The sequence below is a fragment of the Tachyglossus aculeatus genome, chromosome 11 (assembly GCF_015852505.1).
Source record: "Tachyglossus aculeatus isolate mTacAcu1 chromosome 11, mTacAcu1.pri, whole genome shotgun sequence".
Lineage (NCBI taxonomy): Eukaryota > Metazoa > Chordata > Mammalia > Monotremata > Tachyglossidae > Tachyglossus > Tachyglossus aculeatus.
This window is the reverse complement of record NC_052076.1, coordinates 11128889-11156882: the sequence shown is the minus strand read 5'-3', so window position 1 is coordinate 11156882 and position 27994 is coordinate 11128889. Positions and strand designations below refer to the sequence as shown.

The 27994-nt window shown below is 49.5% G+C and overlaps 1 protein-coding gene across 4 annotated transcripts in view; it reads left to right on the top strand.

Moving 5' to 3' along the window:
• Positions 1–19874, top strand: part of APLP2 (amyloid beta precursor like protein 2) — an 83433-nt gene extending 63559 nt beyond the window's left edge. For 2 of the 4 annotated variants that reach the window (XM_038754590.1, XM_038754588.1), the window contains 11 exons: positions 209–339; positions 1875–1949; positions 3774–3932; positions 4639–4767; positions 9198–9297; positions 9705–9878; positions 11060–11095; positions 14649–14731; positions 15904–15978; positions 16343–16498; positions 18362–19874. In XM_038754590.1, the coding sequence (XP_038610518.1) occupies positions 209–339; positions 1875–1949; positions 3774–3932; positions 4639–4767; positions 9198–9297; positions 9705–9878; positions 11060–11095; positions 14649–14731; positions 15904–15978; positions 16343–16498; positions 18362–18463 (1220 nt within the window). In that variant the 3' untranslated portion in view covers positions 18464–19874. The remainder of the gene's footprint in view (positions 1–208; positions 340–1874; positions 1950–3773; positions 3933–4638; positions 4768–9197; positions 9298–9704; positions 9879–11059; positions 11096–14648; positions 14732–15903; positions 15979–16342; positions 16499–18361) is intronic. The other 2 variants (XM_038754591.1, XM_038754589.1) reach the window with 1 other exon arrangement.
• The last annotated feature ends 8120 nt before the right edge of the window (positions 19875–27994 follow it).

Sequence of the window (27994 nt, the reverse complement as noted above, 5' to 3'; positions counted from 1 at the left end):
TTCTCACCCACACTCACCCAGTTGCCGTGGCCTCATTCCCAAGTGCAGGCTTGGCAGAGCCGGCCCTCTGAGCAGACTTGAGCCTGGCCCCGGCCCCCGGCCTGCTCTGGTTGCGTTCCTCCCTCTCTCCCAGCAGTAGGAGGTTGCACCTTCGACCCCGGAGAAACACTCCCCTCCCCTTCCCTTTACCCGTTTAATCTCGTTTTAGTCCCCCCGACCCCGTTGCCGACCAATGACGTGGATGTGTATTTTGAGACTTCGGCAGATGACAACGAGCATGCTCGCTTTCAGAAGGCCAAGGAGCAGCTGGAGGTGCGGCACCGTAGCCGCATGGACCGGGTAAGCCTACTGCCTCTCTGTCCCCGCTGGCTGGCCATGGAAACAGCCTTGCAGCCTGCCGTTGGCTCCAGGGACGATGGGAAGAAGAAAGAGCTGGGAGTAGGGCCAGTCTGCTTTTTTTTTTTTTTATGGTACTTGTTAAGCACTTTGGGTCAAGCTCTGTACTAAGCACTGGGGTAGGTACATGCTAACCAGGTTGTATACAGTCCCTGCCCTATATAGGGGCCTCACAGTCTAAGTAGGAGGAGTAGGGTTTAATCCCCATTTTGCAGAGGAAACTGAGGCACAGAGATGTCTAAGTCACTTGCCCAGGGGCATTCAGCAGATAAGTGGCAGAACTGGGATTAAAATCTGGATCCTCTGACTCCCGGGCCTGTGCTCTTTCCAACTCCAGTAATAATAGTAGTGGCATTAACATGTGCTTAATCAATTAATGGTATTTATTGAGCATATACTGCGTGCAGAGCACTGTACTAAGTAAGCGCTTGTGGGAGTACAATACAGTAGAGTTGTCCAGAGGAGGAAGTGGAGGCACGAAACAGTTAAGTGACTTGCTCAAGGTCATATAGCAGGCAAGTGGCAGAGCTGAAATTAGAACCCAGGAGTCTTGACTTCCAGACCTGTGCTCTTTCCACCAGGCCGTGCTACTTTTCTTGTTTCTCCACACCCTCTCCCCTCGCACCACCACCATTTCCCCCACTTCCAACCCTCCCCTGCCTCATTCTGTTAATGGTAAATACCATTAAGTCCTTACTTAAATACAGTGCCAGGCACTGTACTAAGTGCTGGGGTAGATGCAAGGTTAGACACAGCCTATGTCCCACATGGGACTCACAGTCCTGTCCCATCTCATAGATGGGTACCTGAGGCCCAGAGAAATTAAGGAACTTGCCCGTGGTCACACAGCAGACAAGTGGCAGAGTAGGAATTAGAACCCAGGTCCTCCTGACTCCTAGGACTGAACTCTGTCCAGTAGGCTGTGCTGTTTTTTAATTGGTGTTCATCAGGCATGGCCCTGGGTGTGTTTTGGAAGCACCTTCTCTGTGTCAGAAGCTACCCAAACACCCTGGGCTTCCAAGGCCTCCTCTACAGTCTTTCAACATCCTTCCCTGGCATCCATTCATTCAGTCAGTCATATTTATTGAGCACTTACTGTGTACAGAACACTGTACTAAGCACTTGGGAAGTACAAGTTGGCAACATATAGAGATGGTCCCTACCCAACAACGGGCTCACAGTCTAGAACTCGAAGATTTCTGTGGTCAGAAGGGCCAGAGGGTAGTGGGTCCACTGGCATAAAATGACCTCACCGTCCCTAGGAGTAAAGCCGGAGCCTGGCTAGGTGGGAGATCCACCTGCTCGGGGTCAGGCTATTTAACCCATGCAGTTAAAGTTGAAACCGCAAATAGCTAGAAGTGGTCCACCCTTTGGGCCATGCCTCTTATAAAGGAACTTGTTGCCTCAGAAACCTCATCTGTATATTTAGGAAGTTGAAAGAGTTTGATGCTCCCCACCCTCTTCCCCCATCTCTCCAGGTGAAGAAGGAATGGGAAGAAGCTGAGCATCAAGCCAAGAACCTCCCTAAGGCAGAGAGGCAAACCCTTATTCAGGTAAGAGAAGATCCTCGTTGAGGGAGAGGGAGAGAGCATTTGGTGCTTCCACTTGAACGTTGGAGCCAAACCCACCAGAAACTGGGGAGGAACATGAGACGGTCTCTTATTGGAGGGCTTGGGTTACAAGGAGGGCCGAAGGGCCTTGTGCTTTGTATTTTCGACTCTGAGCCGCTGCTAGGAAGAAACAAAACTCATCACCAAAGCATCTCTCTGCCGTGGCCAAGGAGTAACTTGAGGTGGCTGGCATTTGTTTGAAATGCTTAAACTGGCAAGTGGTGCCTAACACCTTCAAGTATATTCTCTCCCGGGGTAGAAGTCCCTTTTGTCCAACCCTCCTGACAAACCAGGAGGCCCAAAAAAATCAAGCATTTTCTGGAAAAATCAGGACTGACCGTAGGTAAGCCTGTTGGAATGTTAGACTTAAAGTTGCATTGGTGAGACCGCCCCCTGAACTGAAAACAGAATATTCATTCATTCAATCGTATTTATTGAGCGCTTACTGTGTGCAGAGCACTGTACTAAGCGCTTGGGAAGTACAAGTTGGCAACATAAAGAGATGGTCCCTACCCAACAGTGGGCTCACAGTCTAGAAGGGGGAGACAGAGAACAAAACAAAACATATTAACAAAATAAAATAAATATGTACAAGTAAAATAGAGTAATAAATACATACAAACATACAGGTGCTGTGGGGGGGATGGAGAGGGGGAGGAGGGGGAGATGAAGGAGAGGGCTTAGTCTGGGAAGGCCTACTGGAGGAGGTGAGCTCTCAGTAGGGCCTTGAAGCGGGGAAGAGAGCTAGCTTGGCGGATGTGGGGAGGGAGGGCATTCCAGGCCAGGGGGATGACGTGGGACGGGTCGACGGCGGGACAGGCAAGAACGAGGCACCGTGAGGAGATTAGTGGCAGAGGAGCGGAGGGTGCGGGCTGGGCTGTAGAAGGAGAGAAAGGTGGTGAGGTAGGCGGGGGCGAGGTGATGGAGAGTCTTGAAGCCGAGGGTGAGGAGTTTCTGCCTGATGCGTAGGTTGATTGGTAGCCACTGGAGATTTTTGAGGATAGAATAGAATCTAATTGGGTAGGGGAGTGCTTTTGTAACACTTTTTGGGGGAGAAAAAAGAATTTCTTGGCATGGAACAATCACCTTGAATAGATCTTTTCATCTTAAAAAAGCTGAATTATTCAGTCCCCCATTGTGAGAACAGGCGTATTTTCATTTGAGCTGCCCTTTGCTTCAGTTTCTCTCTTGAGCTCGGGACACGGCCTCCCAGGCCTTGAAACTTGGGGGCCACACAGAATGTCTCACCGGTCCTTTGCAGCTTGAGAGAAGAGGGTGTTTATCCTCCTTTTTTTTTTTTTTGGAGCGGTGAAAAGTGGGGTTCATTTATATATCTATTATCATATCGGAGTGCATACTCTGTGCCATGCACTGTACTGAGCACTGGGGTAGATACAAGATCATCAGGTCGGAAACACAGTCCTGGGCTCACGAGCTAAATAGAAGGGGGAACAGGATCTCCCCCATCTCACAAATGGCAAAGCAGATGCAGGGAAGTGAGGTGACTTGCTTAAGTTCACACAGCAGACAAGCATCAGAGCTGTGTTGCGAACCTAGGTCTCAGGACTCCAGAGCACTTGCTTGTTCCTCCAGGCCAAGCTGCTTCGTCCCCAAGTCCTGGGGTGGGTTGATTGGTCTGTACAGAGACACATTTAAAGGAAGACAACAACCCCAGGCCTCTCGGCTGTGCACGCTGGCTATCCCCTTCCCCGTCTCTGCCCACTGACACTGTCGTCGGTGAGCTAAGCCTCGTGTTCTCCCTGCCAGCATTTCCAGGCGATGGTTAAGTCTCTGGAGAAGGAAGCCGCCAGCGAGAAACAGCAGCTAGTGGAGACCCACCTGGCTCGCGTGGAGGCCATGCTTAACGATCGCCGCCGAATGGCCCTGGAGAACTACCTGGCTGCGCTGCAGGCGGACCCTCCGCGGGTGAGTCACCATCCTCAAGGGTATTTATTGAGCGCTTACTGCGGGCAGAGCACTGTACTAAATGGATGGCAGAGTGCAACACAGCAGAGTTGGGAGACATGTTGCCTCCCCACGACGAGCTTTTGGTTTAGAGGGGGAGACAGGCACTCATGGAAACCAGTAATTTATAATATATGTTTTATAGACGTGTACGTAAGTGCCGTGAGCGGAGTCAGTCTTCCCTTGGGGCTTATGGTGTGCCAGGGATGCAGACTCTGAGGAAAGCTTCCACCTCATCCAGACAAATGGAGAAGTTGGAGTTGAGGGGCAAAGTTTGGGGGTGGGGGGAGGGCCTGTCGAAACAGCTAGCTCTCTGGACCTGCTGGAGCAGCTTCAAGTCAGGTGAGAGAGTCTGCCTGCCTGGCTTTGGGCCCGCTCCCGGGCTCCTCCATTGGCATGCTGTCGGAGCTTGAAATTCCATCCTTTCCGTGGCAGGCACTCCCCTGCCCCCCTCTCTCCCCCACATGTGTCCCCCCAGGAGTGTCGGGTTCCAAAGAGCTATTGCATGGGAACTCGGCAAGTTGGGGCTTTTGTAATCCTTACTGGAAGGGTTAATGGCATAGTCTTCCAAGCAGCCTTGGATGCCCCCTGTGACCAAACAAATCCCGCCTGTTTCCTTCCTGGATCTCCAATCTCCCTGGAACTTTGCTTCTCCTCAATCCCACAGCCTCACCGAATCCTCCAGGCCCTGAAGCGGTACGTCCGAGCCGAGAACAAAGACCGCCTGCACACCATCCGTCACTACCAGCACGTGTTAGCTGTTGACCCAGAAAAGGCCGCCCAGATGAAATCCCAGGTACAATAGGCGTTTTATACTGAGCAAAGCAGGGTAAGGCGGGAGTGGTTCTCAGAAACCGCAGTTCTTTTTCCTTCTGACTGCTAAGCGGTTGACTCTCTGTAGCCTGGGCCAAGGAGTTTGAGTTTGGAGTGACGTCCTTGCGTCGACAACAACGGCTTTTAGTTTCTAGTGGCATATTTAGTGTGCCGGTTGCTCATTGCGAGGATGCTAATCGTAGCTTTCTTAGACTCCTCTTGCATATTAAGCACCTTCAGTTCAGACAGTTGGTTCCCTGAAGCTTGCTAAAAGTCTTAAGCTCTTCACGATTGTCTGGGAGAGGCCAATTTCCAATTCAGCTCTTAGAAGAGCTTTAATCTCAAGGTGTCTAGCTTCCCCTGACTCAGGGCGCCGCCTGGAATCTCGCCGGCACGTATGGAACACTTCCGTAATCAAAGGCTCCCGGCAGAATAGATGATTTGGCTTGCCGCGCCCTTGGTTTCTTTCGGGTCGGAGCCTTCCGATGTCTCTGGCCCTCGTTTGGGAGGAGTTCTGATTCTGTTGGACACTCTGCCCGGTGGCTGGCAGCTGGCTCCTCCGAAATCGAAGGGTGCGGCGGTTGGCAGATCAGGTTTTACTTTGGGCCGCTCTCCTTCGGGCCAGTGTGATGAGGACACTGGTTTGTATTTTCCTGCCCTCCTCCTTAGAAATCAGCTTAGCCAGAAGGCCAGTCTCCTTCCAAATATTGTGCTCGTGTGCATCACCCATCTATCTGCCTTGTCTGGCATCCTCAGGGGAATCGGTCCTATCATTCCAGAAGGCGCTCCAGTGGAGAGGCCAAACCTTGATAGACTTTTACTCATTTTGAGGGGAGCTGGGGGCGAGACAGCGGACCCAGTGAGAGCTGGCACACTTTTGGAGTTAGTGGTTATCAAAGGCATTCATTCATTCAGTGGTATTTATTGAGTGCTTACTGTGTACAAAGCACTGCTCTAAGCACTTGGGAGAGCACAGTACAACAACAGACACATTTCCTGCCCACAACGAGCTCATAGTCAAGAGGATTGACAACTAACATCCATCCATTTGCCGGGCCAGATTGGAATTGGTCAGCAGTCCGAAGGGAAATAAGATTGCAAAAAATCCCCCAAAATTCCAAATAATTGTGGTTCGGGGTCCATTTCAGAAAGCGTGTGTGAACACACACAGAGTTAGTTGCCACATGAGTGTCCACATCCCCCTTGCAGGTTGGCCAACTCAGAACCTGCTCATTCAACCATTTCTTTAAACTCTTTGCTATGCCAGGCCACAGCATCTGTGGGGCTCTGTCTCAGGCCTCAGCCTTGCCTCTGGGTCTGTGGAATTTCCCAGCTTTCTCTTGGTGGTGTAAATTCACTATCAAAAAATGGGTCACCTGGCAGCCAGAATGGAAAAGAGAGCCAAGCACATAGGAGAGAAAAATCTCCCATTTTGAGGAAAATCTTTGGCAGACCCTGGACCTGATGCCTTTATCTTCAGCAATTTAGCAGCCAGCCAAAGCTGCCTAGAGCAAAATCCTGCACTGCGCTTTCAAGAAGAAACCAAATAGTGTGATGGTGCTGTAAGGCTTGTGCACAGTGCCCCTTCGATGGTATTTATTGAGTGCTTACTATGTGTAGAACATTGTTCTAAGCATTTGGGAGAGTACAGTTCAAGGGAATTAGCAGCCCCATTCCCTGTCCACAATAAGCTTACAGTCTAGAAGGGGAGACAGACAGAAATATGAATAATTTAAAGATGTGTTCATAAGTTCTATGGAATTGGGTGGGGCGAATATCAAACCAAAGGTCATAGATTCAAGTGCATAGATGCAGAAGGGAGAGTGAGTCGGGGAAAAGAGGGCTTAATCAGGGAAGGCCTTGTGAAGAAGATGTGACCTTAATTGTGCTTTGAAGGTGGAAAGAGTGGTGGTCTGGAATATATAAAGGGGGAGGGAGTTCCAGGCGGGGCACAGTGAATAAACTGGTGCCAGAGGAGTGGAGTATGTGGGCTGGGCTGTAGTAGGAGAGTAGTGAGGTGGGATGGGGAGAGCTAATTGAGTGCTTTAAAGCTGTTGGTAAGGAGTTTCTGTTTGATGCAGAGGTGGATGGGCAGCCATTAGAGGTTCTTGAGCAGTGGAGAGACATGGACTGAACGTTTTTGTTGATAAATAATCCATGCAGCAGAGTGAAATATGGACTGGAGTGGGGAAAATCAGGAGTCAGAGAGGTCAGCAAGGTGGTAGATGCAGGAGTCAAGACGGAATAGGATGAGTACTTGGTTCAGTATGGTAGCAGTTTGGATGTAGAGGAAAGAGCGGATTTTTAACATTGCTGTCAAGGTAGAACTGACAGGATTTGGTGACATTGAATTTGTGGGGGGAATGAGAGAGATGAGTCGAACGGTGCCAAGGTTACGGGCTTGTGACACAGGATAGTGGTGTTGTCTATAATAATGGGAAAAGTGGGGAGGATAGGGTTTGGGTGGGAAAGTAAGGAGTTCAGTTTTAGATGTGTTTAATTCGAGGTGTCAGTGGGACATCCAAGTAGCGATGCCCTGAAGGCAGGAGGAAATGTGAAATTGCAGAGAAGAAGAGAGGTCAGGGCTGGAGATGTAGATTTGGGAGTCATCTTCAGACCGAAGTCAGGTATCCCCATTTAGAATCTGGGATATTAATTCTCCGCCACCAAACTCCGTTGGCAGCAAGGGTGTGAACCATATACCAAACAGCCCCTTAATTCATTTGGGGGAGAGCAGTGTCAACACATTAACATGCCAAGACCGCAGGTTGGCAAGGCTCAGTTTCCATTTGCAGGATTTCTTCGAGGCACTTTGAGCTTCTCCATCTATTTACTTGATTGACGGACTGGCAAATGTAAAATTAAATTGCTTTCATCCTTGCTTTTAAAGGTCAGAGAGATTTGAGGCTATATAATAAAAGCCCATCCATTGAGCCCGCCTTTCTTTTCCAGTTGGACCCTTCAAATTAATGACTTTCAGGGCCTGTGATTCTTTAGGTTAGAGTACCCTCTGGCGATAGGAGCTAGTAAATTCAGGCTACCATTTCTTGACTATTCCTGCAGGTCATAGCTGCAAAACCCCCAGGAGTCCAACTAAAAGAGATTGATCTCCTGTCTGGATGAGACTGTGATCCCTTTCCCTCCTTGGCCCTCCGTTCTTTTTTTAAAAATTCCTCTGCCCGGTTCCTCTCCTCCTCTGGTGCCTCCCCCGGTTTCCCCAATGTGTTAATATTCTGGGCCCATTGCCAATAGAATTGCACAGTGTTGATGTCGCAGTAGATTTCCTCAGGTTCTGCAGCACTAACCCCATGTAATTCTAGAACCATCGCAAAGTGTTCAAGGTGAGTTAAGGGCATTAAGCCTGATCTGGAAACAGTTACAGATGCCTTGGCTCAAGGCAGCACCTTCTGGTTATCCGATGAAATATCGCAGGCCCACCAAGATTTCTTTCGGCGACCAACAGGAAGCATTACCCCATTAATTGCAAGCTTATAAGATTTTATGCTTTTAAAAGAAAGGCTTTCTAGTTGACTCAGGTGGAAGGGATGACATACCTGAAATTTTCCAGAGTAGACTTGTTCAGGCTGGTGGTTCCCAACAAGCTTGCTTTGTGAATTTTGGGGTTCTATGTTATTCTTTTGTGGCCCAGGCGGTGGGTCAGGGACTGTTTGTGACCTAATTAACTTGTATCTATCTCATCACTTAAAGCAGTGTTTGACACATAAGTGCTTAACGTATGTCATAAAAAAAGAGCACATGTCAAAAGGCAGAAGCTGCTGATGTGGGGGCTTCACTGCACACAGTGGCCTTTCACTGCTCATCTCCTGTCGCTGTCATCTAGGAGGTGTAGGGGAGGGGAAACCAGGCTTCAGTTGTTCAGTGTATTTATTGGGCTCTTAATATCTGCAGAGCACTACTGGGAGAGTACAGTACAACAAAGTTGATAGACATGTTTCCTGCCTACAGTGAGCTTACAGTTTAGACTGTCAGTCATATTTATTGAGCGCTTACTCTGTGCAGAGCACTAGACTAAGTGCTTGGGAGAGTACAATATAAGGAACAGTCCCTGCCCACAATGAGCTTGCAGTCTAGATGGAGGGGAGACTACAGCAAGGTTGGGCTGGCTTCTTTATATCCCCCAGGCAAATATATATATGCCTTGGGCCTAATGATTCAAGCAACAGAGTTACTCTGAGCCTCTTGGCTTCCTGAGCTGTGGTTCGGGCAAGTCCTTTTCCATAATCCAGGGCTGAGGTATGTGTGGGTGTCAATCATAAAGATGGTCAGGCCGGCAGGATTACTTGTCCCGGAAGTGGGCATTTTAATCTTGCCCCAAGCAGCAAGGCTGTGGCATGAATTGGAGGTGGTTTGGGAAGAGGGATCGACCTGCCTCTAATCAGACTTGCCCAACAGGTGATGACTCACCTCCACGTGATTGAAGAGAGGAGAAACCAAAGCCTGTCTCTGCTCTACAAAGTTCCTTATGTGGCCCAGGAAATCCAGGAGGAAATCGGTGGGTGATTCAGGATGTGCGAGTGGGTAGCTGGGAGGCATTGGGAGGGGAGACCCTGTGCAGTGATTGAGTGGCTGGGAGGGGAGCAGGCTTAAGCTTGGAGCCAGAGCTCTCATAGTGGAGGCAGCTGGGGAAGGAGCAGGAACCCGGCCTGGGTCCAAACGGCCCTGCAGTGCAAGTGCTGGCGAGGAAGCATCTTCTGCATTGTCGACCTAATAATGGAGGGTGCAGAATCCCTCTGTTTCTGACTCCTTCCCATCTGCAAACCCTGATTAAGCAGTTGTGGTTCTCCAGTTCACATGATGAGGGGTTGGCTACCCGATCCCATCTGTGAGGAAACGAGAGACTCCCGTCCGTGCCTCTGGACTCTCCCCCGGATCAGCCTCAGTCCCTCTCTCTCCTTGCAGATGAGCTGCTCCAAGAACAACGGGCTGATGTGGACCAGTTCACGGCGTCCATCTCGGAGTCTCCGGTGGATGTCCGGGTGAGCTCTGAGGAGAGCGAGGAGGTCCCCCTGGTGGAAGGCAAACCTTTCCGCCCATTCCAGGTGAAAACCTTCCCAGCCGCCCCAGAGAATGAAGGTAAGTCTGGCCTGGCCTTTTACCTCTACGGGAGCCAGGCCTATTTGGGAGATGGAGAGAGGGAAGGCTGGGGGTCCCTGAAGGTTTGGGGACTTCTGGAGATGACGGAGAGCATGGGGAGGTGTGATCCTACTGGTACCCACCCCAGGGTCCTAGCTAAGGAGGGCTGGCTGTTGTATCCATCCGGTTCTGCGCTTGCAGCACCCTTATCGGCGACAGATTCCTGTCTGAAACAGAACTGGTGAGAGGGCCACGTGGAAACCCAAGCAACCTATCCTTTCTCTGCTGGTGACTCTGTTGCGCGATTCCAGGACCCTAGAATTGGCTCCCTCACCCTCTGAGGCAGGCAGTATGTTTCTTATATTGTTATATTGTACTCTCCCCAGCACTTAGTTCAGTTCTCTGCACACAGTAAGCGCTCAATAAATACGATTGACTGACAATTGCAGATATTTGGCTAACTATAACTAGAATCAGGGTATCCATAGAGTGTTGGAGTGGATACAAGGCTGTAGTCTATCTTAATCATTGTATAGATGAGGAAGTTAATCAGTGGTAACTACTGTGCGCTTACTATATGCAGACCACTGTACTAAGTGCCTGGGAGAATACAGTACAACAGAGTTGGCAGACAGGTTCCCGGCCCACAACGAGCTCATGGTCTACAGGAACTGGGGCTTCTCTGGGTTAAGTAACTTGTCCACAGTTACATGGTAGGCCCTTGGTGGAGTTGGGACTGGAAGCCCAGTCTTCTTGCTCCCCTCCCTGAACTGCCTTCCAATTGTAATCCTATCCCTTCTTGACGTTGAATCACCATTGAAAGCTACCCTCGCTTTGTGAAAAGGTGTCTATTGCATTGGGGAAATTTCACCTCTTATATTCAGGATCTTGTTACTGCCTCCTGAATGACTTCAAATCTTTACCTCCCTCTCTCTGCTACACTTTTCAGTGATTGTCTTGCTTAGTCTTATTCCCAGCTTGTTGCTGGGGAAGTTCCAGGAATGATCTTTTGGGAAGGCTGTGGCTGTTGGGTTTTCTTTTTTTAAATCTAACCCTTTAGATAAGAGTGAACACACCTCAGGCAGGGGTTCCAAGTGAGTCGTTTTTCTTTCTCTTAATCTCCTTTTGTGCTATTTTGTGTTTTTCTTTTTGTTATGTTTCTTCCCCATCCCTTCTGCTAGACAAGCAGCCGGAATTGTACCACCCCATGAAAAAAGGTTGGTTTTTGAGCTGCTGCTGCCTGCAAGCATCCCACCCCGTGTCCTGTCCTTCAGTGTTTCGGTAGTGTCATTTCAGCCTCATCACCTCCCCTGATTTTCACTTCATGTTCCCTCACCCGCTGCTGAGCTGAGCCAGATGAGCCCTGCTCACCCCCATGGTACTGGATAAAGTGACCCGATTTTCACCCCCCCGGCCCAAATCCACCAGCACTTGGGGGTGCTGCCTCTACATTGCCTGGCTTCTGCCAGACCTCTCGGCGGATGGTTCTAATGTGGTCCTGGGCCAGGTGTATTTTCCAAAGCATCAAATTAGTCAAGGAGGAAACTTGTTCATAAGCTGAGCTTGTTTCGGTAGTAGTACTTCAGCTCCTACTGTGTACAGATCACTGTACTAAGCACTGAGCAGCAGAGTTAGACACGATCCCTGCCTTCGGGGAACTTCCAGCCTTGTCTCCTGGTTCTGTCTTAACCCGTGTTATAGCAGCGTCCAGCTCAAGGTACTGGATGGCCTGCTTCAGTGGAAGGGAAAGTTGGTAGTTTCTGTTCTTGGTCATCTCACTGGTTCCGACCCACCCACCTCCCCTTATTTGACATGAAACACGTTCCCGGGTTTCTTGGTTTAGTCTTGAGACTGGGGCGAAAGAAGTAGATTTTGAGGAAGATGGATTGGCTGTGGCAACTCTGGGCTCTTCAGGGAGTCACTTAGCCAGGGGATCCAATTGGGTTTTTTAATTTTTTTTTCCAATGGCGTTTATTAAGGGTTTTCTATGTGTCAGGCACCCTACTAAGTGCTGGGGTAGCCACGGAAGCAGCGTGGCTCAGTGGAAAGAGCATGGGCTTTGGAGTCAGAGGTCGTGGGTTCGAATCCCAGTTCTGCCACATGTCTGCTGTGTGACCTTGGGCAAGTCACTTAACTTCTCTGAGCCTCAGATACCTCATCTGTAAAATGGGGATTAAGACTGTGAGCCCTGTGTGGGACAACCTGATCACCTTGTATCCCCCCTAGTGCTTAGAACAGTGCTTTGCACATAGTAAGTGCTTAACAAATGCCATCATCATTATTATTGTGTAAGATAAATTATTGTATTTAAGCACTTACTATGTGTCAACCACTGTACTAAGTGCTGGGGTAGATACAAGAAAATTATTAGGTCACACAGGCTTCTAGTTTAGTTGGGAGTACAAGTATTGAATTCCCATTTTGCAGATGAGGGAACTGAGGTCCAGAAAAGTGACTTGCCTAAGGTTACCCAGTAGGCAATAATAATAATTGTGGTGTTTAACTGCTTACATTGTGCCAAGCACTGTACTAAGCGCTGGAGTAGATACCAGCTAATCAGGTCCCAAATAATAATAATAATAATAATGGCATTTATTAAGCACTTACTTTGTGCAAAGCAGTGTTCTAAGTGCTGGAATGGGGCTCACACTAAGTAGGAGGGAGAACAGGTATGAGGAGGTAACAGAGGCCCAGTGAAGTGACTTGTCCAAAGTCACCCATCACAAAAATGGCAGAGCCAGGATTAGAGTCCAGGTCCTCTGACTCCCAGGTCTGTGCTCTTTCCACTAGGCCAAGCTAGTTCTTGTTGGGGTGATGTTGGCTGTCCTGTGGTTCACCAGCTGAACCCAGCAGCAGTTCCCTGGAGAAGCAGCCCAAGGGACCCCTATCCCCATTTTTAACCCAGAGGGCACCCCCCCCAACCTGTTCTCTCTGACCTGGAGTGTTGGGGATGTTTTCTGCTAACACCGTGCCAGCCTCAGCCTCTCTCTAATGGTGCGTTCTCTGAGTTACGGACTGGGATCAGTGGGAGCTTCCTGAGGCATGACAACCCCCCCCCCCCCCCCCATCCCCAGACATTTGACAGAAGCCAGCTTGGGCTGGAGGGTGGGAGGACCAGAGGAAAATCAGGAATGACATCATTCCCAGAGAAGAAGACGTACTGTGGATGTCCCAGCTGTTCCAGACATCTGTATGTGGTCTTGAACTCCTTTGTAGAGGGCGCTGCCCCAGTGCCCCTCCCCTCTGCCGCAGACCTGGGTTGGGGGGTGAGGTGGATGACGACTGGCTGTTTGTCCACCTCTCCCCCTCATGTGGACTCAGGTGGACTGAAGCCACATCTCTGGAGCAGAGTGGGGTTAACTCCCACCCCACACTGCACCAGTTGAGGTTAAACTAGTTCTTGAAGACTGTGAGCCATGTGGGACAGGGACTGTGTCCATCTGAACAAGCTTGTCCAACGCTTAGTCCAGTGCCTGGAACATAAGTGCTTAAAGGATGCCACTGTTATGATTATTATTATTACTACTATTATTCTTGGCTCTCCCCACGTGTGTGGTCCTCTAGCTCTCTAAACACACATAATGCATGCACACACACAAACCCCCCAGTACATTTCCCTTGACTCAGAGGGTGAGAGGCATCTGTACGCTTAGAAGTGGCCATCATCTTTCTAATCTAAACCTGAGCACCCAGGCATGCAGCCTCTTGGGATGCAAGGCCCCACTGAGAATTAAAACCTCATCAAGGCTCAGACAGCAGGCCGTTTGTCCCAGAAGAAGTGCCCGGTCTGTAACCGCCGGCACTGCGCCCGTTGGCCTTCCAGGGGTTGAGGCAGGAGGAGGGGGAAGAGGTTCGAAGGTCAGCAGGATCTCGGACACTTCCCACCCAGCTTTTTTTCCTGCCAGGCCCCAGCACATCAGCAGCCTTGGGCTGGGGTGTCCATCAGTGGTATTGAGCATTTACTGTGTGCAGAGCACTATACTAAGTGCTTGGGAGGGAACAATATAACAGCATTGGTGGACCCTACTTGAGGCAGTGAGGTTCCCGGTGCTGGTTTCCCAGCGAAAAGAAGCATGGAGAAGTTGTTTCCCTGGCATCCTGAGACAGCGAAAACCTGCCCTGGCTAAACCCAGCCCGGAGCCAATCCTCCTGCGATCCTTCCTCCAGAGGCGAACTTGAGAAAAAAGGCACCTATTTTGGCCTCGGTGCAATGAGTTAATGTCTCATGCATTTTCTAGGCCAGGTGTTTGGAATAATAATAAGGTAGTGATCTAATATCCCCAGGTCCTAAGCCGCAAAGTTGAACCATGCTCTGCAGCCTTTCGGCCTTTCTGTCTTCTACCCTGGGAAGAGCTTCTCCCACTGAGTTGTTGGCGGGGTTCTTTGCCTAAATGCCCCAGCATCTCATTCCAAACAGGCTGTCCTGGACCTTCTGGGCCCAACCTGTGGTGTGAAATTCCCTTCTCATCTCTCATCCTCCTCCTTCTCCCTCCAAAGTGACACCCCCAGTCTGGTCTTCCTCTGTCCTTTTCCCCCAGTGACATGATTAGCTCTCCCTCCTTCCATCAAACCCATGTTGGGCCACCCCAAAGCACCACCATCACCCACCACCTCGCCTTGTTTTCCGGTGCCCGGAGAAAGCAGCAGCTGCTGAGTGCCGGGCAGCAGCTGTGAGGGGCAGGGGTGCCTGCCTCGTCCGGGTTTGCCACCCTGGGGTGGGAATTGGGCCAGCCCACTTTCTGGACACATGGCCGGTCTTTCACCTCATAGGGTCTGGAATGGCGGATCTGAATGGACTGATTGGTGCCGAAGAGAAGGTCATCAACAGCAAGAGCAAAGTGGATGAGAATGTGGTGAGATTTTCCGTTCCCTCCCCATCCCGAGAACCCCTCAGTCTGGAATGTAATAAAAGCCAGGGACTTGGTTTCCAGCTGCTCTGCAGTCGAACAGTCATGCATGACCTGTGTGGAGCGGGGGGTTTATGTGAGCTCTGAACCTCCAGTCAGACTGAAGAGTTTGTTACAGCAGCCCCTGGTAGCAGCAGTGTCGGGGCCTGTCTCTGGCACAGGAGCTTCCCTGTGAAAGATGGGAGCAAAAGCCTAGGATGGCCGCACACTCGCCAGGCAATTCAGAAGTTGGAGCCCTTCCCTGCCCCCCAAGGCCGGGCCTGGTTTCTGGCTCCAGACTTCTTGCACCCCCTCACCTGCTTGCCTCATGTTACCTTTCTGGAGAGCCATTTCATTTCCGGGAGGCGTTGATTGAGGATTAATCTAGACCTGGCATCTAGGCCGTAGGCCCAACGTGGCTGATCGCCTGATTGATTCCCAAGTTGAGTGGCTGCTAGTCAAAGGCCACTTGGACTGCTGCAAGATTCTTTCATCCCTTTTTTTCCCCCCTCCTTGAGGATTTGGAGGGCTGAACTGAGTGATGGGGGCCCATTGTTGTAGTAGCAGCAGCAGCATTTATTGAGTGCCTACTTGGTGCAGTGTATTAGGCAGTTGGTTAGTACAGATTAACCAGGAGATACCTCCCCTCCCTTAGACTTGCTGAAGGGGTGGTGTTGCTTGGGATGCTGGGAGATTTAGGGGGATTTTTTGGTGAAATTTGAACTTTTGGTGGTGGGGGGCGGGCGCAGTAGCCTGTGGTCTAATGTGAGGAAGGAGGGAGTTGTGAGCAAACTTGTTATGGACCAGGAATGGGTCTGCTAATTCTGCTGTACTTTTTTAAGCACTTAGGACAGTGCTCTGCACATAGTAAGTGCTCAATAAATACGATTGAGGAGAGGGAAGCGGGAGGGTGAAGAACAACATGGTATCCCTAGAGGGCTGGCTTGGAAGTGGGGAAGGCAGAGTGTTGCAGTGAGAGAGGAGGCATGCAGGGAGAATGCAATGGGGATGGAAGACAAGCAGCGCCTTCTTGCATCTCGTCCAGCTGGCTCTCCCTGCCTCTTCCCTAGCTGTGCGGGCAAAGCTGCAGGGAGCTTGGCTGCTGACACTCCCCTTTTCCATCCCTGGTATTGTTTCAGGTCATCGATGAGACCCTGGATGTTAAAGAAATGATTTTCAATGCTGAGAGAGTCGGGGGCCTTGTGGACGAGCCGGTACGTACACCTCGCTGGGAACAGTGCCCCTTGCCCTGATATCAGGCTGTGCCCACTTTGGCTTCTGTAGCGGCCTGTCTCGGTGCCTGAGCCAAGCACAGGCGTACCTGGAGTCTCGTAGAGCGTGGCGGCGGTTCTTTGCTCAACCCTGATAGCTTAAGGCTTTTGGGACAGGCAGCTGTGGCCAGAACGGCTCTCTCAGTCTGGCCCTATTGTCTGTCTGGGGCTTTAGGGACGAACTTGAATTTCTTGTCCAAAATCGAGTCGCTATCGGCCAGCGGGAACCAAGTATCTTGGAACTCACAAAATCTAAGAGAATCTAAACGACCCCTGTCTCCCACGTGCCCCTGGGGGGTTCTTTCAGGAGTCAGAGGCTTCTATGCGGGAGGACTTCAGCCTGAGCAGCAGCGCCCTCATCGGCCTGCTGGTCATCGCCGTGGCCATCGCTACCGTTATCGTCATCAGTCTGGTGATGTTGCGGAAGAGGCAGTATGGCACCATCAGCCACGGCATCGTGGAGGTGAGTGAGCCTGGCATCGCCTGTAACATTAATAATAATTTGTGGTATTAAGGACTTACTATGTGTCAAGTGCTGTTTTAAGTGCTGGAGAAGCTACAAGATCATCAGATTCATTTGTTGGGTAGTATTTATTGAGCGCTTACTATACGCAAAGCGCTGTACTAAGTACTTAGCATTGTATTAACAGTTAATCAAGCTCCTGGTTAGTGAGGCACTAATTTATGCCTCCCACCTCAAAACGAAAATAGGAGGTTAATTTGGAGTAGTGGCTCCGGTAGGGGGAATAAAAAGCTCAGCGGTTTCAATATTGATTGGGAGAGCGCAGGTTGTAATCAGGACGACTCTGCTTATAAAAGCCCAAGCTTTTCCAAAAGTGAAGGAACCGAGAAACATGTATAGGGGGAGGCAGGGCAGCTCCCCAGGAGTGACTGACTTCCTCTGAGAGGATTTCATTCATTCATTCATTGTCAGTCATATTTATTGAGTGCTTGCTGTGTTCAGAGCACTGTACTAAGCCCTTGGGAAGTACAAGTTGGTAACATATAGAGACGGTTTCTACCCAATAGCGGGCTCACAGTCTAGAAGGGGGAGACAGACAACAAAACAACACATATTAACAAAATAAAATAGAATAGTAAATGTGTACAAGTAAAATAAATAGAGTAATCTGTACAAACATATATACAGGTGCTGGGGGGAGGGGAAGAAGGTAGGGTGGGGGGTGGGGAGCGGGAGCATGGGGAGAGGAAGGAGGGGGCTCAGTCTGGGAAGGCCTCCTGGAGGAGGTGAACTCTCAGTAGGGCTTTGAAGGGAGGAAGAGAGCTAGCTTGGCGGATGTGCGGAGGGAGGGCATTCCAGGCCAGGGGGAGGACGTGGGCTGGGGGTCGACGCCGGGACAGGCGAGAACGAGGCACAGTGAGGAGTTTAGCGGCACAAGAGTGGAGGGTGCGGGCTGGGCTATAGAAGGAAAGAAGGGAGGTGAGGTAGGAGGGGGCGAGGTGATGGAGAGCCTTGAAGCCTGATGCGTAGGTTGATTGGTAGCCACTGGAGATTTTTGAGGAGGGGAGTAACACGCCCAGAGCGTTTCTGCACAAAGATGATCCGGGCAGCAGCGTGAAGTATAGATTGAAGTGGGGATGTGAATGAGCAATCTGACTGCTGGCCTGGGCTGGATCCTGGGCGCTAACCTGTGGCCTGCAGCCTCCTGCCCTCGGAGCAGAGGGGCTGGCCGGGGTATGTCTCGAGCAGGTTAGTGTGGGGACGATCCCCGCGTCAGCCTACCCCAGGGCCATAGTTAGTGCTCCCCAGCTTGGGAGAGGAAAGAGTGAGTTAGGGGAAGAAGATGGGGGAGGAACACATGGGCTTGAGGGCAAGAGGAGTGAAGCCAAGAGCAGGAGAGGCAAGGCATGTGGTGTTTCCAACCTTTCCTCCCTATTAAATATTCTTGGTTCTTGAAACAAAAAACAAGCCAAAGACACAGACAAGTTTTAAGACACCACCAAGGCTGAGCAAACACTATCTCTATTCCCCCTCCCACCCTGACTGGCCTAATGATGCAGAAAAAATTATTGCCCATTCCAAGAGCACAACTACTGCACTTGATATCCTCCCACACCCTCAGCCCCACAACAGCTTATGTACATATCTGTAATGTCAGTATCCCCCCAACCCAGACCGTTAGCCCCTTGTGGGGCAGGGATCATGTTTACCATCTTTGTCATAACTGCTCACTCCCAAGCACTGAGAACAGTGCTCAGTAAATACCACTGAGTGATTGATAGGCATTACTAGATCCCTGCCCAGCTGGGTCTTAGGCAGTGGGTAGCCCCAACACTTACAGCGATGCCCCGCTCTGCCCCCTAGGTTGACCCGATGCTCACCCCAGAGGAGCGCCACCTGAACAAGATGCAGAACCATGGTTATGAGAACCCAACCTACAAATACCTGGAGCAGATGCAGATTTGAAGGAGAAGGGGTAGCCCTCCTCCCGACGGGAAGGGGCTGGCGAGAGGCGGGCCGAGAGTGGTCCAGTGTTTTGGATTGACTACTGACCAACAGTTGCTCCGAGAGGACTTCATCTTCCATTCAGAACTCCTGGATCATTAAGACTATAAGTACTACTGTAGAGTTGCAATTTCCATTCTTTTAAATGGGTGAAAAATGATAATATAACAATATATGATATATAAATCTTCTTAAATGAAAAAAATCGATCTATTACAGATATTTGAGTGATAGCTTTTCTTTTGTTTTTTTAATTAATCTGGAAATCCAGTTCTGTTGTATCGTCTCACAAGAGCTCCCTCTAAATGGAAGATGTTGATTTTGTTTTTCATTTTTTTTTCATTTCCAATAGTCTGCTTATTATATGAAGGTCGTTTGTATCGACTGCATTATAAAAAAAAACAACCAAACCCACTTGTAGTTCAACTGTCATTCTGGCTTTTCTATATAAAGCAGTGTTCCTTTTTTAAATGAACTAGGGGTAGTCGCAACAAGATGCAGTGGGAATAGGAGCTATGACGCTTGACCAAGGAAGCAAAAAGCTGTGCTACTTTCTCATTTCTCTTCCAAAAGCCTGTTTTCTTAAAGGTCTGGAGCACCCACTGCTCGGACCCCTCAGCATCTCCAAGCTGGGCCAGTCAGCCTCTCGCTCCAAGGTCCTTTAGGTGCATGATATGCCCAGCCTTGGGGGGATTGCGGGTGGGGGGAGGGGGAGCAGAGCAGCTTCCCCTCTAAATCCAGTCCAACCATCGGAGTTGGAGAGGTGCCTATGTTGGGGTCACTGGCAGAGCCTCTTCCAATGCCCACTGGGCTTTTCCAGCTCATCCTCCCCACCTGCCTAGTGTCCAGTGGATTGTTTTTTTTTCTTTACCCCAGACTAAGCTTTGGTCTTCCTGCCTCAAAGGCATTTGTTTTTTTTCTCTCTCCCCTTCCGACCCTACCCTTCTGATCCTTGTCACCAGCTGTTCCACCTAGAGAACAGGACAGTGAATGGGGGAGAGCAAGGGAACATGGGATTTTACTTTTGTTTGAAAAGAGGGTACTGAGTCTCTTACGGAAAACTGGATCTGTAGACACCATGGAGAGCAGTGAAGCTTTTTTGTTCCATCCGCCATCCTGTCTTTGTAATGCTTGTATAGTTGATGTTGATGTTCATGGCTTTTAATTTTTTTTTTTTTTAAATCTGGAGGTTCTGGTAACCTGTGGTGTATTTTTTTTTCTATTTTCTTGTGACTTTGGTTTCCTCCCCTCCCCCATCCATGTCTCTCCCACTATGCACAGATTTAACTTAACCTGCAAACTCCTTAGTGTGGTCTGTGGGGAATGTACAAAGTTTAAAACACATCAATAAACACTTTAACTTCCATAGAGACTCTTGACTGGATTCGTATTTAATCTGGACCGCAATTCCTTCTCTTCCCTACCATGATAAGTAAAAACACTTCCGATAGTTGTTCCAAAAGGCTGATGGTGTGTACCACTACATGTTCTGATGTTGGTGCCTCTTTCGCCTCACCTGGGCTACCGTGAGGGGTAGCTGGGAGTCTCATGGGGCTGTATGTTTATCGTAGGACACTGGCAGTCGAGCAAGGTGAGCAGAATGATGGGATTAAGAAGCAGAAGCAATGTGGCCTAGTGGATGGAGCTTGGACCTGGGAGTCAGAAGGACCTGGGTTTTTTAATCCCAGGAGAAGCAGCGTGGCTCAGTGGAAAGAGCATGGGCTTGGGAGTCAGAGGTCATGCATTCAAATCCTGGCTCCGCCAATTGTCAGCTGTGTGACTTTGGGTAAATCACGACTTCTGTGCCTCAGTTGCCTCATCTGTAAAATGGAGATTAAGACTGTGAGCCCCAAGTGGGACAACCTGATCACCTTGTATCCTCCCCAGTGCTTAGAACAGTGCTTTGCACATAGTAATAATAATAATAATAGCATTTGTTTGAGCGCTTACTATGTGCAGAGCACTGTTCTAAGCACTGGGGGGGATACAAGGTGATCAAGTTGTCCCACATGGGGCTCACAGTCTTAATCCCCATTTTACAGATGAGGGAACTGAGGCTCAGAGAAGTTAAGTGACTTGCCCAAGGTCACACAGCGGACATGTGGCGGAGTCGGGACTCGAACCCATGACCTCTGACTCCAAAGCCCGTGCTCTTTCCAATGAGCCACGCTGCTTCCCTGCTTAACAAGCGCTTAACAAATGCCGTTGTTATGATTATTATTATTATTAATCCTGGCTCTGCCACTTGTCTGCTCTGTGACCTTGGACAAGTCACTTCTGTGCCTGTTACCTCACGTGTAGAATGGGGATTAAGACTGTGAGCCCCATGTGATACATGGCCTGTGTCCAACCTGACTAGCTTGTATCTACCCCAGCACTTAGTACCATAAAAAATTGAGACTTTGGAAGACGATATGTTTCTTCTTTGAAGTCTCCACTTGGCTTGAATCTCCTCAAGAAATGACGTTCCAGGTGGGGTGGCCTTGTCACCACCAGGGGGCGCCAGTTGTGCACCCAATAGCAGAGCTTGGGGACGCCCAGCCCTGTAATGGACTCTGTTATCTCCATCTTGTTCAGTGCTGTGCTTGGGTGGTTCACCCACAGGAACAGGAGCTGTGTCTGTCCTGATTAGTTTGTACCTACCCCAGCTCGTAGAGTAGTGCTTGACACAGTAAGCGCTTAACAAATACCATTATTGCTAGTTTCACATTTCCCCCCCTCCCTCCCACCATCCTAAAGGGCACAGAACTCGAATTTGCGTAAGCCCTGTTCGGTTTCCAAGGCGTCTGCCTAACCAGGATTTATGACTCTCCAGAACAGAGTGCACCCACTTTATGGGCTTCCTGTAAGGAAGGGGGTTAACGGTGGGTCAGCCAAAAAGGCAATTCCCAGGAAGCTCAAGGTTTCCAGGTTGGGTGCTTACCTGAGACTCCAGACCTAACCCGAACCTGCCCCAGAAGTAGTAACTAATTATTAGTGTTATTAGTATAATTAATAATTAGAGAAGCACCATAGCCTAGTGGAAAGAGCATGGGCCTGGAAGTCAGGGGAGCTGGGCTTTAGTCCAGATCCCACTGCTTGTCTGCTGTGTGACCTTGGGCCAGTCATTTAACTTCTCTGGGCCTCAGTTCCTTTATCTGCAAAGTGGGAATTCAATACCTGTCCTCCTTCGTTCTTAGACTGGGAGCCCCATAGGGGAGCTAATTATCTCATATCTATCTCAGCAGTTAGTACAGTGCCTGGCATATAGTAAGCACTTAACAAATACCACAATTAAGAGTATTTACTAAGCTCTCTGTCAGCAGAAGACTGTGCTAAGCACTAGGAAAGAGTACAAGGGGGGCTGGGATAGGTACAGGAGCCAATATGAGAGTCACTTTTAGACAGCTTTTCCACCTTCCTCCGGTTGAGACCAGATGCTCAAGGAGAGATTCCGCCTTCAGGCTGTCCAGGATTGAGGGAGTGCTCAAGACAATGGGGCAGAGGGTTAGAGCCTGGTGTGACTTGTCTGTCGTGTCACCTTGCACAACTTCTCTGTACCTCAGTTTCCTCATCTGCAAAACAGGGATTCAATACGTGTTCTCCCTACTATTAGACCCTGAGTGCTATGTGGGATCTAATCATTTTATATCTAGTCCATCGCTTAGTACAGTGGTTGGCACATAGTAAGTACTTGACAAATACCACAGTTATAGTTGTTATGCCAACTGTAACTGGGTTTTATGTGATATCGGGGAGGAAGGGCCATCCAGATGGTGGGGTGGGCCAGTGATTCTCCTGCAGGGCCTGTGCACTCAGGCAAGGATGGTGGAAGCAGAGGGCTGGGGTAGATACAAGTTAAGTTGGACACAGTCCCTGTCCCACATGGGGCTCACAGTCTTAATCCCCATTTTACAGATGAGGTAACATGCCCAGAGAAGTGAAATGACTTGCCTGAGGTCACACAGCAGGAAAGTGGCAGAGCTGGGACTAGAACCCAGGCCTTCCAGACCCCTGCCCTGTCCATGAGACCATGCTCCTCCGTCTGAAGAGCGAGAGGCCATTGGCAACCATCCAAGTCCCCTAGGCTGGGACAACCAGTCTCTGGAGCCCAGTGTGACCCCTAGGCACTGAGCAGGAACTTCAAGCCCATGTGAGGAAATCCTGGTATTTCCTGTCTGAGTTCTTGGTGGAGCTGGAGGCCATCTGGCCCCCTGAAGCCCACAGCCCAAGGGTGCCTGCAGTGGTCCGGCAGGCAGGATTCATTCATTCATTCTTGAGCACTTACTGTGTGCGTAGCACTGTACTAAGCACTTGGGAGAGTATAGTATAACAGACACATTCCCTGCCTTCATCGAGCTTAGAGTCTAGAGGACTTCCCAAAGGCAGGCATTCTACCCATAAAGCAACCAAAAAGGTCCAGTGGGTGGCTTGGCTTCTTGCCTGTTTCTCACCCTTTTTCTGGAGGGAGACTTTTCAGGGGTGTAAAAACATGAAAGAAAACTTCCTTTCCCCATGCTATTCTGGCCCCAGTCTGAAGTGGGATCCCTTCCGCAAGCTTCCCTGGGAAATACGGACTATTCCCCAGGATAATCCATATTTGGTCCTGTAACTGGCCCTGCATCTTCATGGTCTTGATGTGATTGTTCCTAAGGAATTCCACAGCCCTTTCCGTTCTGTGCTACACACGCACACATGCACATGCACACACATTCCCACTGCCAGCACTTAGGAGTACTAATAGTATTTATTAAATGTTTACTGTGTGAAGAGCTCTGTACTAAGTGCTGGGAGAGAATATGCAGGTGGTTACTTGACATGGTTTCTGTCCATTAGGGGCCTCACAATCTAAGTGAGCATGTGAAATACAAATTCTCTGGAAAAAAATAGGCAAATTATCATTCCCTGGAGTTTTGGGGAGGAGTTGGAGAAAGCAGTAATCTCCTTGGAGTATATTATAGTATAGGAGTATTTTGGAATATGTGGTATTTTCCCCAGAGCTTGACGCAGTGGTCGGAGCATAGTATGCGGTTAACAGATACCGGTATTATTATTGCCTTTATGATTCTCACACACAGATACCGGTATTATTATTGCCTTTATGATACTCACACCGAGAGTTTTACTCATCAAGTTTCTGCCTCTGTATGATTCACCCGTCAACCTGATAGGAATGTGGGTTGGTCTGCCCGTCAGCTCCAAGTAGCTCTAGCTTGGTTCCAGCCTGACGGTCCCTAGGGCATGATGCAGAATAATAATAATAATAATAATAATGGCATTTGTTAAGCACTTACTATGTGCAAAGCACTGTTCTAAGCGCTGGGGAGGTTACAAGGTGATCAGGTTGTCCCACGGGGGGCTCACAGTCTTAATCCCCATTTTACAGATGAGGTAACTGAGGCACAGAGAAATGAAATGACTTGCCTGAGGTCACACAGCAGACTCGTGTTGGAGTGGGATTAGAACCCAGGTCCTTCCAACTCCCAGGCCCATGCTTTATCCACTTGGCCAACATTGCCTCTGTCTTGCTGTTTCTCCTGAAATCAATGGTATTTATTGAGTGCTTACTGTGTGCAGAGCATTCATTCATTCAATTCAATCGTATTTATTGAGCACTTACTGTGTGCAGAGCACTGTACTAAGAGCTTGGGAAGTACAAGTTGGCAATATATAGAGACGGTCCCTACCGAACAACGGGCTCACAGTCTAGAATGGGGAGACAGACAACAAAACTAAACTAAGTGCTTGGGGGAGTACAATAGAGTAGAGTTGGTAGACACCTTCCCTGCCCCAAGGAGCTGATAGTCTAGAAGGGGAAGAATACCAGGCTGGGCCATGTATTTGGATTTTGGTCACCATGGTTATGCCACGGAGGCTCTGACTATCCTCAGTTTTAGGTCTGGGGGATGGGTCCCACTTAGCCCTCTTTAGGGGTACAGGTGACTTCCAGATACAAACCAAGTCACCCCCAATCCTGACTATAGGGACTCGAATTCCCACAGTTCCTTACTCCCGTTTTTTTACCTTATCAAGCCTGAATTGTCCCCCGGCCATAAACTTCCTGCTCCTCAAGCCCTTTGTTCTGGGCAAACCTGGCCTGCCCTCGCCCTCGGGGCATTTCCCTGCAGCTGCTCCACCCATCTCCTGCCAGAAGCTGGGCAGATCATTCTTTCCTGGGGTTCCAAGAGGAAAACGCTGAGATGAGTGGATGAAAGATAGAGTACTGGTCACAAACTGAGGTGAGCCCAGCTCACTACATAAAACCAGTGTTTCCGGGTTCCTCCCCATCTCTCCAGTCCAACGGTCTCAGCCTCAGCCCTGGTCTGGGGGCTCCTCAAGTCCCACTTAAGGCTAGTGACTCACCCTCCTCCCTGGTTTCCCTGCCTCCAGCCTCTCACCAATCCAGTCTATACTCTGCTGCCCAGATCATTTTTCTAAAACATTGTTCTAAATCCATCTCCCCACTCCTCAAAAAAACCCCAGTGGTGACTTACCCCTTCCAGTCCACAGATATAAGCAGAGCAGATACCGCCCCTGCCCCACATAAGCTCAGCGTCTTCTGTAAATGAATGGGTAGAAGTTCGATGTGGTGAATCCATCTACCTGGTGCAAAAGTACAAAATTGGGAGAGTATGACCTAGAGAGTAGAAGCAGTGTGGCCCAGGGGAAAGAGCCCAGGTCCAGGGCTCTAACCCCAGCTCGGCTACTTGCCTGCTGCGTTCCCTTGGGTAAGTCATTTTACCTCTCTGTGCTTCAGTTTGAATCTCCTGCTCCCTCCTCACAGCCAGCTCCCTCTTTGGGGCATGGAAGGATTGCTCTGGCTGGGGACGCTTTGTTCACTTTCCTGGATTTTGCCTTGCTGAGATTTGACTGTGAGCTTGTTGTGGGTGGGAATTGTCTCTCTTTATTGCTGTTGAACTTTTACCAAGTGCTTAGTACAGTGTTCTGTGCACAGTAAGTGCTCAATAAATAGGATCGATTGATTGATTGGAGAGGCACAGGGCCCCAGGAAGGTGCCCAGGCAGGTTGATTTGCTAGCCAGAACGGACCAGTGCACCACTGTGTCTCCTTTGTTCACTCGTTCATTCATTTAATCATTTATTGAGTGCTTACTGTACACAAAGCATTGTTCGAAGCACTTGGGAGAGTGCAATATAACAATAAATGAACACATTCCCTGCCCACAACAAGCTTACAGTCTAGAGGGGGAGAGGTACAATATGACCAAATAAATAAACACTCTGGGGCTGGGTCTCTGCAGCCACGCATCCCTGGATGAGAGTTTTGTGGCCATTTTGGGAATACAGAGGGCGAAAGTTGCCAGATCCTCCTTGTTTCTTAGGCTCTACAAACTCAAGAACAGCTTTGATTTCTTTCCCAGAGCCAAACTGATGCTGAGCTGCGAAGGAGAGGACCAGGCTGCCACTGTTCAGTTTGGAGGCCAATAAACCAGCGGCAGAATAGAAAGGATATTTGTCAGGCAAAGACCCACAGGCAGGGAGGGAGGGAGGCCCTGAGCCTTAACTAGTTGGTTTACTTCATGCCCCCTAACTGGATTAGTTGACTTGGTTTCCACCTGGCCGTAGGGCTGCTTCAGAAAGGCTTGGGCAGAGTCAATCAATCAATCAATCAGTCAATCGTATTTATGGAGCACTTACTGCGTGCAGAGCACTGTACTAAGTCCTTGGGAGAGTACAATATAACGGAGTTGGTGGGCACTTTTTTATGGTATTTGTTTAACGCTTATTATGGGCCAGGCACTGTTCTAAACACTGGGGTAGATACAAGTTAAATCAGGTTGGACACAGTCCTTGTCCCCCATGGGGCTCACAGTCTTAATCCCCATTTTACAGATAAGGGAACTGAGGCCCAGAGAAGCAAAGCGACTTGTCCAAAGTCACGGAACAGGCAAGTGGCGGGGCTGGGATTGGAACCTAGGTCCTTCTGACTCCCAGGCCCAAGCTCTATCCACTAGGCAAAGCTGCTTCTTGGACACATTCCCAGCCCACAACTATTTTCTCGTCTTGAGGGGGGAAAAGGTGGGGTGGGGCTCTGGGAGAAAGGTTTTGAGAGAGGATGGAATCTAGACTGACGGTGTGGCCTAATGGAAGGAGCATGGGCCTTACAGTCAGAGAACCTGGATTCTAATCCCAGCTCCACTTCAATCAATCGTATTTATTGAGTGCTTACTATGTGCAGAGCACTGTACGAAGTGCTTGGAAGAGTACCATATACCAGAGTTGGTAGACACATTCCCTGCCCACAGTGTTGTCTGCTGTGTGATCTTGAGCAAGTCACTTACTTCTCTGTGCCTCAGTTACCTATCTGGAAAATGAGGATTAAATCCTGCCCCCCCCTTCTTTGAGCCCCATCTTGGGAGAGGGGCTGTGTCCAAACTGATCATCTCACATCTACTACAGTACCTAGCACATAGAAAATACTTAACAAGAACCATTACCATTGCCCCCCCCCCCCCCCAAATAAAAACATCAAAACAAAAAAGAAGACATTTTACATACCAAGCCCAGGTTTTCACTTTTCACCTGGTACTGGGCACAGAAATCTTCCATGCCAACTCAATCAATCAATCATAATTATTGAGCACTTACTGTGTACAGAGTACTGTACTAAGCACTTGGGGGAGTACAACAGAATTAGCAGACGTTCTCTGCCCACAGTGCGCTTATGAGCTTATGGTTTAGGAGGAAATTATGGCTTCCGATAATGACTCTGCCTCTAGGATCCCAGCTAAGCCACTCTCCTTTCTCCTCCTCTTCCTCCTCCTCCCCTGCCCCCTCCCTGCTCTCCCCCGACTTTCCCAAGCTCCACTATGAAAGACTGGGAAATGAGCTTCCCTGCTGAATGCAGGGAGGAGGGGGTGAGCACCGGTGCCAATGTCTGTGTGTCTTGAACTCCTGAGAGAAGAGGAGAAACAGATAGGCAAGATGTGTGTTAATTAGATGACTCCTTGCATTAATGACATTATTACTAATGGACAGTGTGGGGAAAGGAAGAGTGGTAGTCTGTGCCCAAGTTCCAGTGTGCTGGGGTTGCTTCCTCTAGCTGCTATGGAGGGTGCCCAGGTAGGTGCCCAGGTGGGTTGGTCTGCCAGTCAGAGAGGCCAGTGCCCTTCCCTGCCTCTGCAGCCATGTGTATCCCTGGATGAGGAGATTCTCTTGGCCATTTGGGAAAACAGAAAGAGAAAGTTATTTTTTTTTTAATGGTATTTGTTAAGCGCTTACTATGCGCCAGACACTGTACTAAGCACAGGGGTAAATCCAAGCTAATCAGGTTGAACACAGTTCCTGTCCCACATGGGACTCAGTCTTAATCCCCACTTTCCAGATGAGAGGCCCAGAGAAGTGAAGTGACTTGCCCAGGGTCACACAGCAGGCAAGTGGCAGAGCTGGAATTAGTATCCAGGTCCTTCTGTATCTAGGTCCTTCTGACTCCCAGGCCCGTGATCTATCCACTAGACCACACTGCTTCTTTGCGAGTTGCCAGATCCTCTAT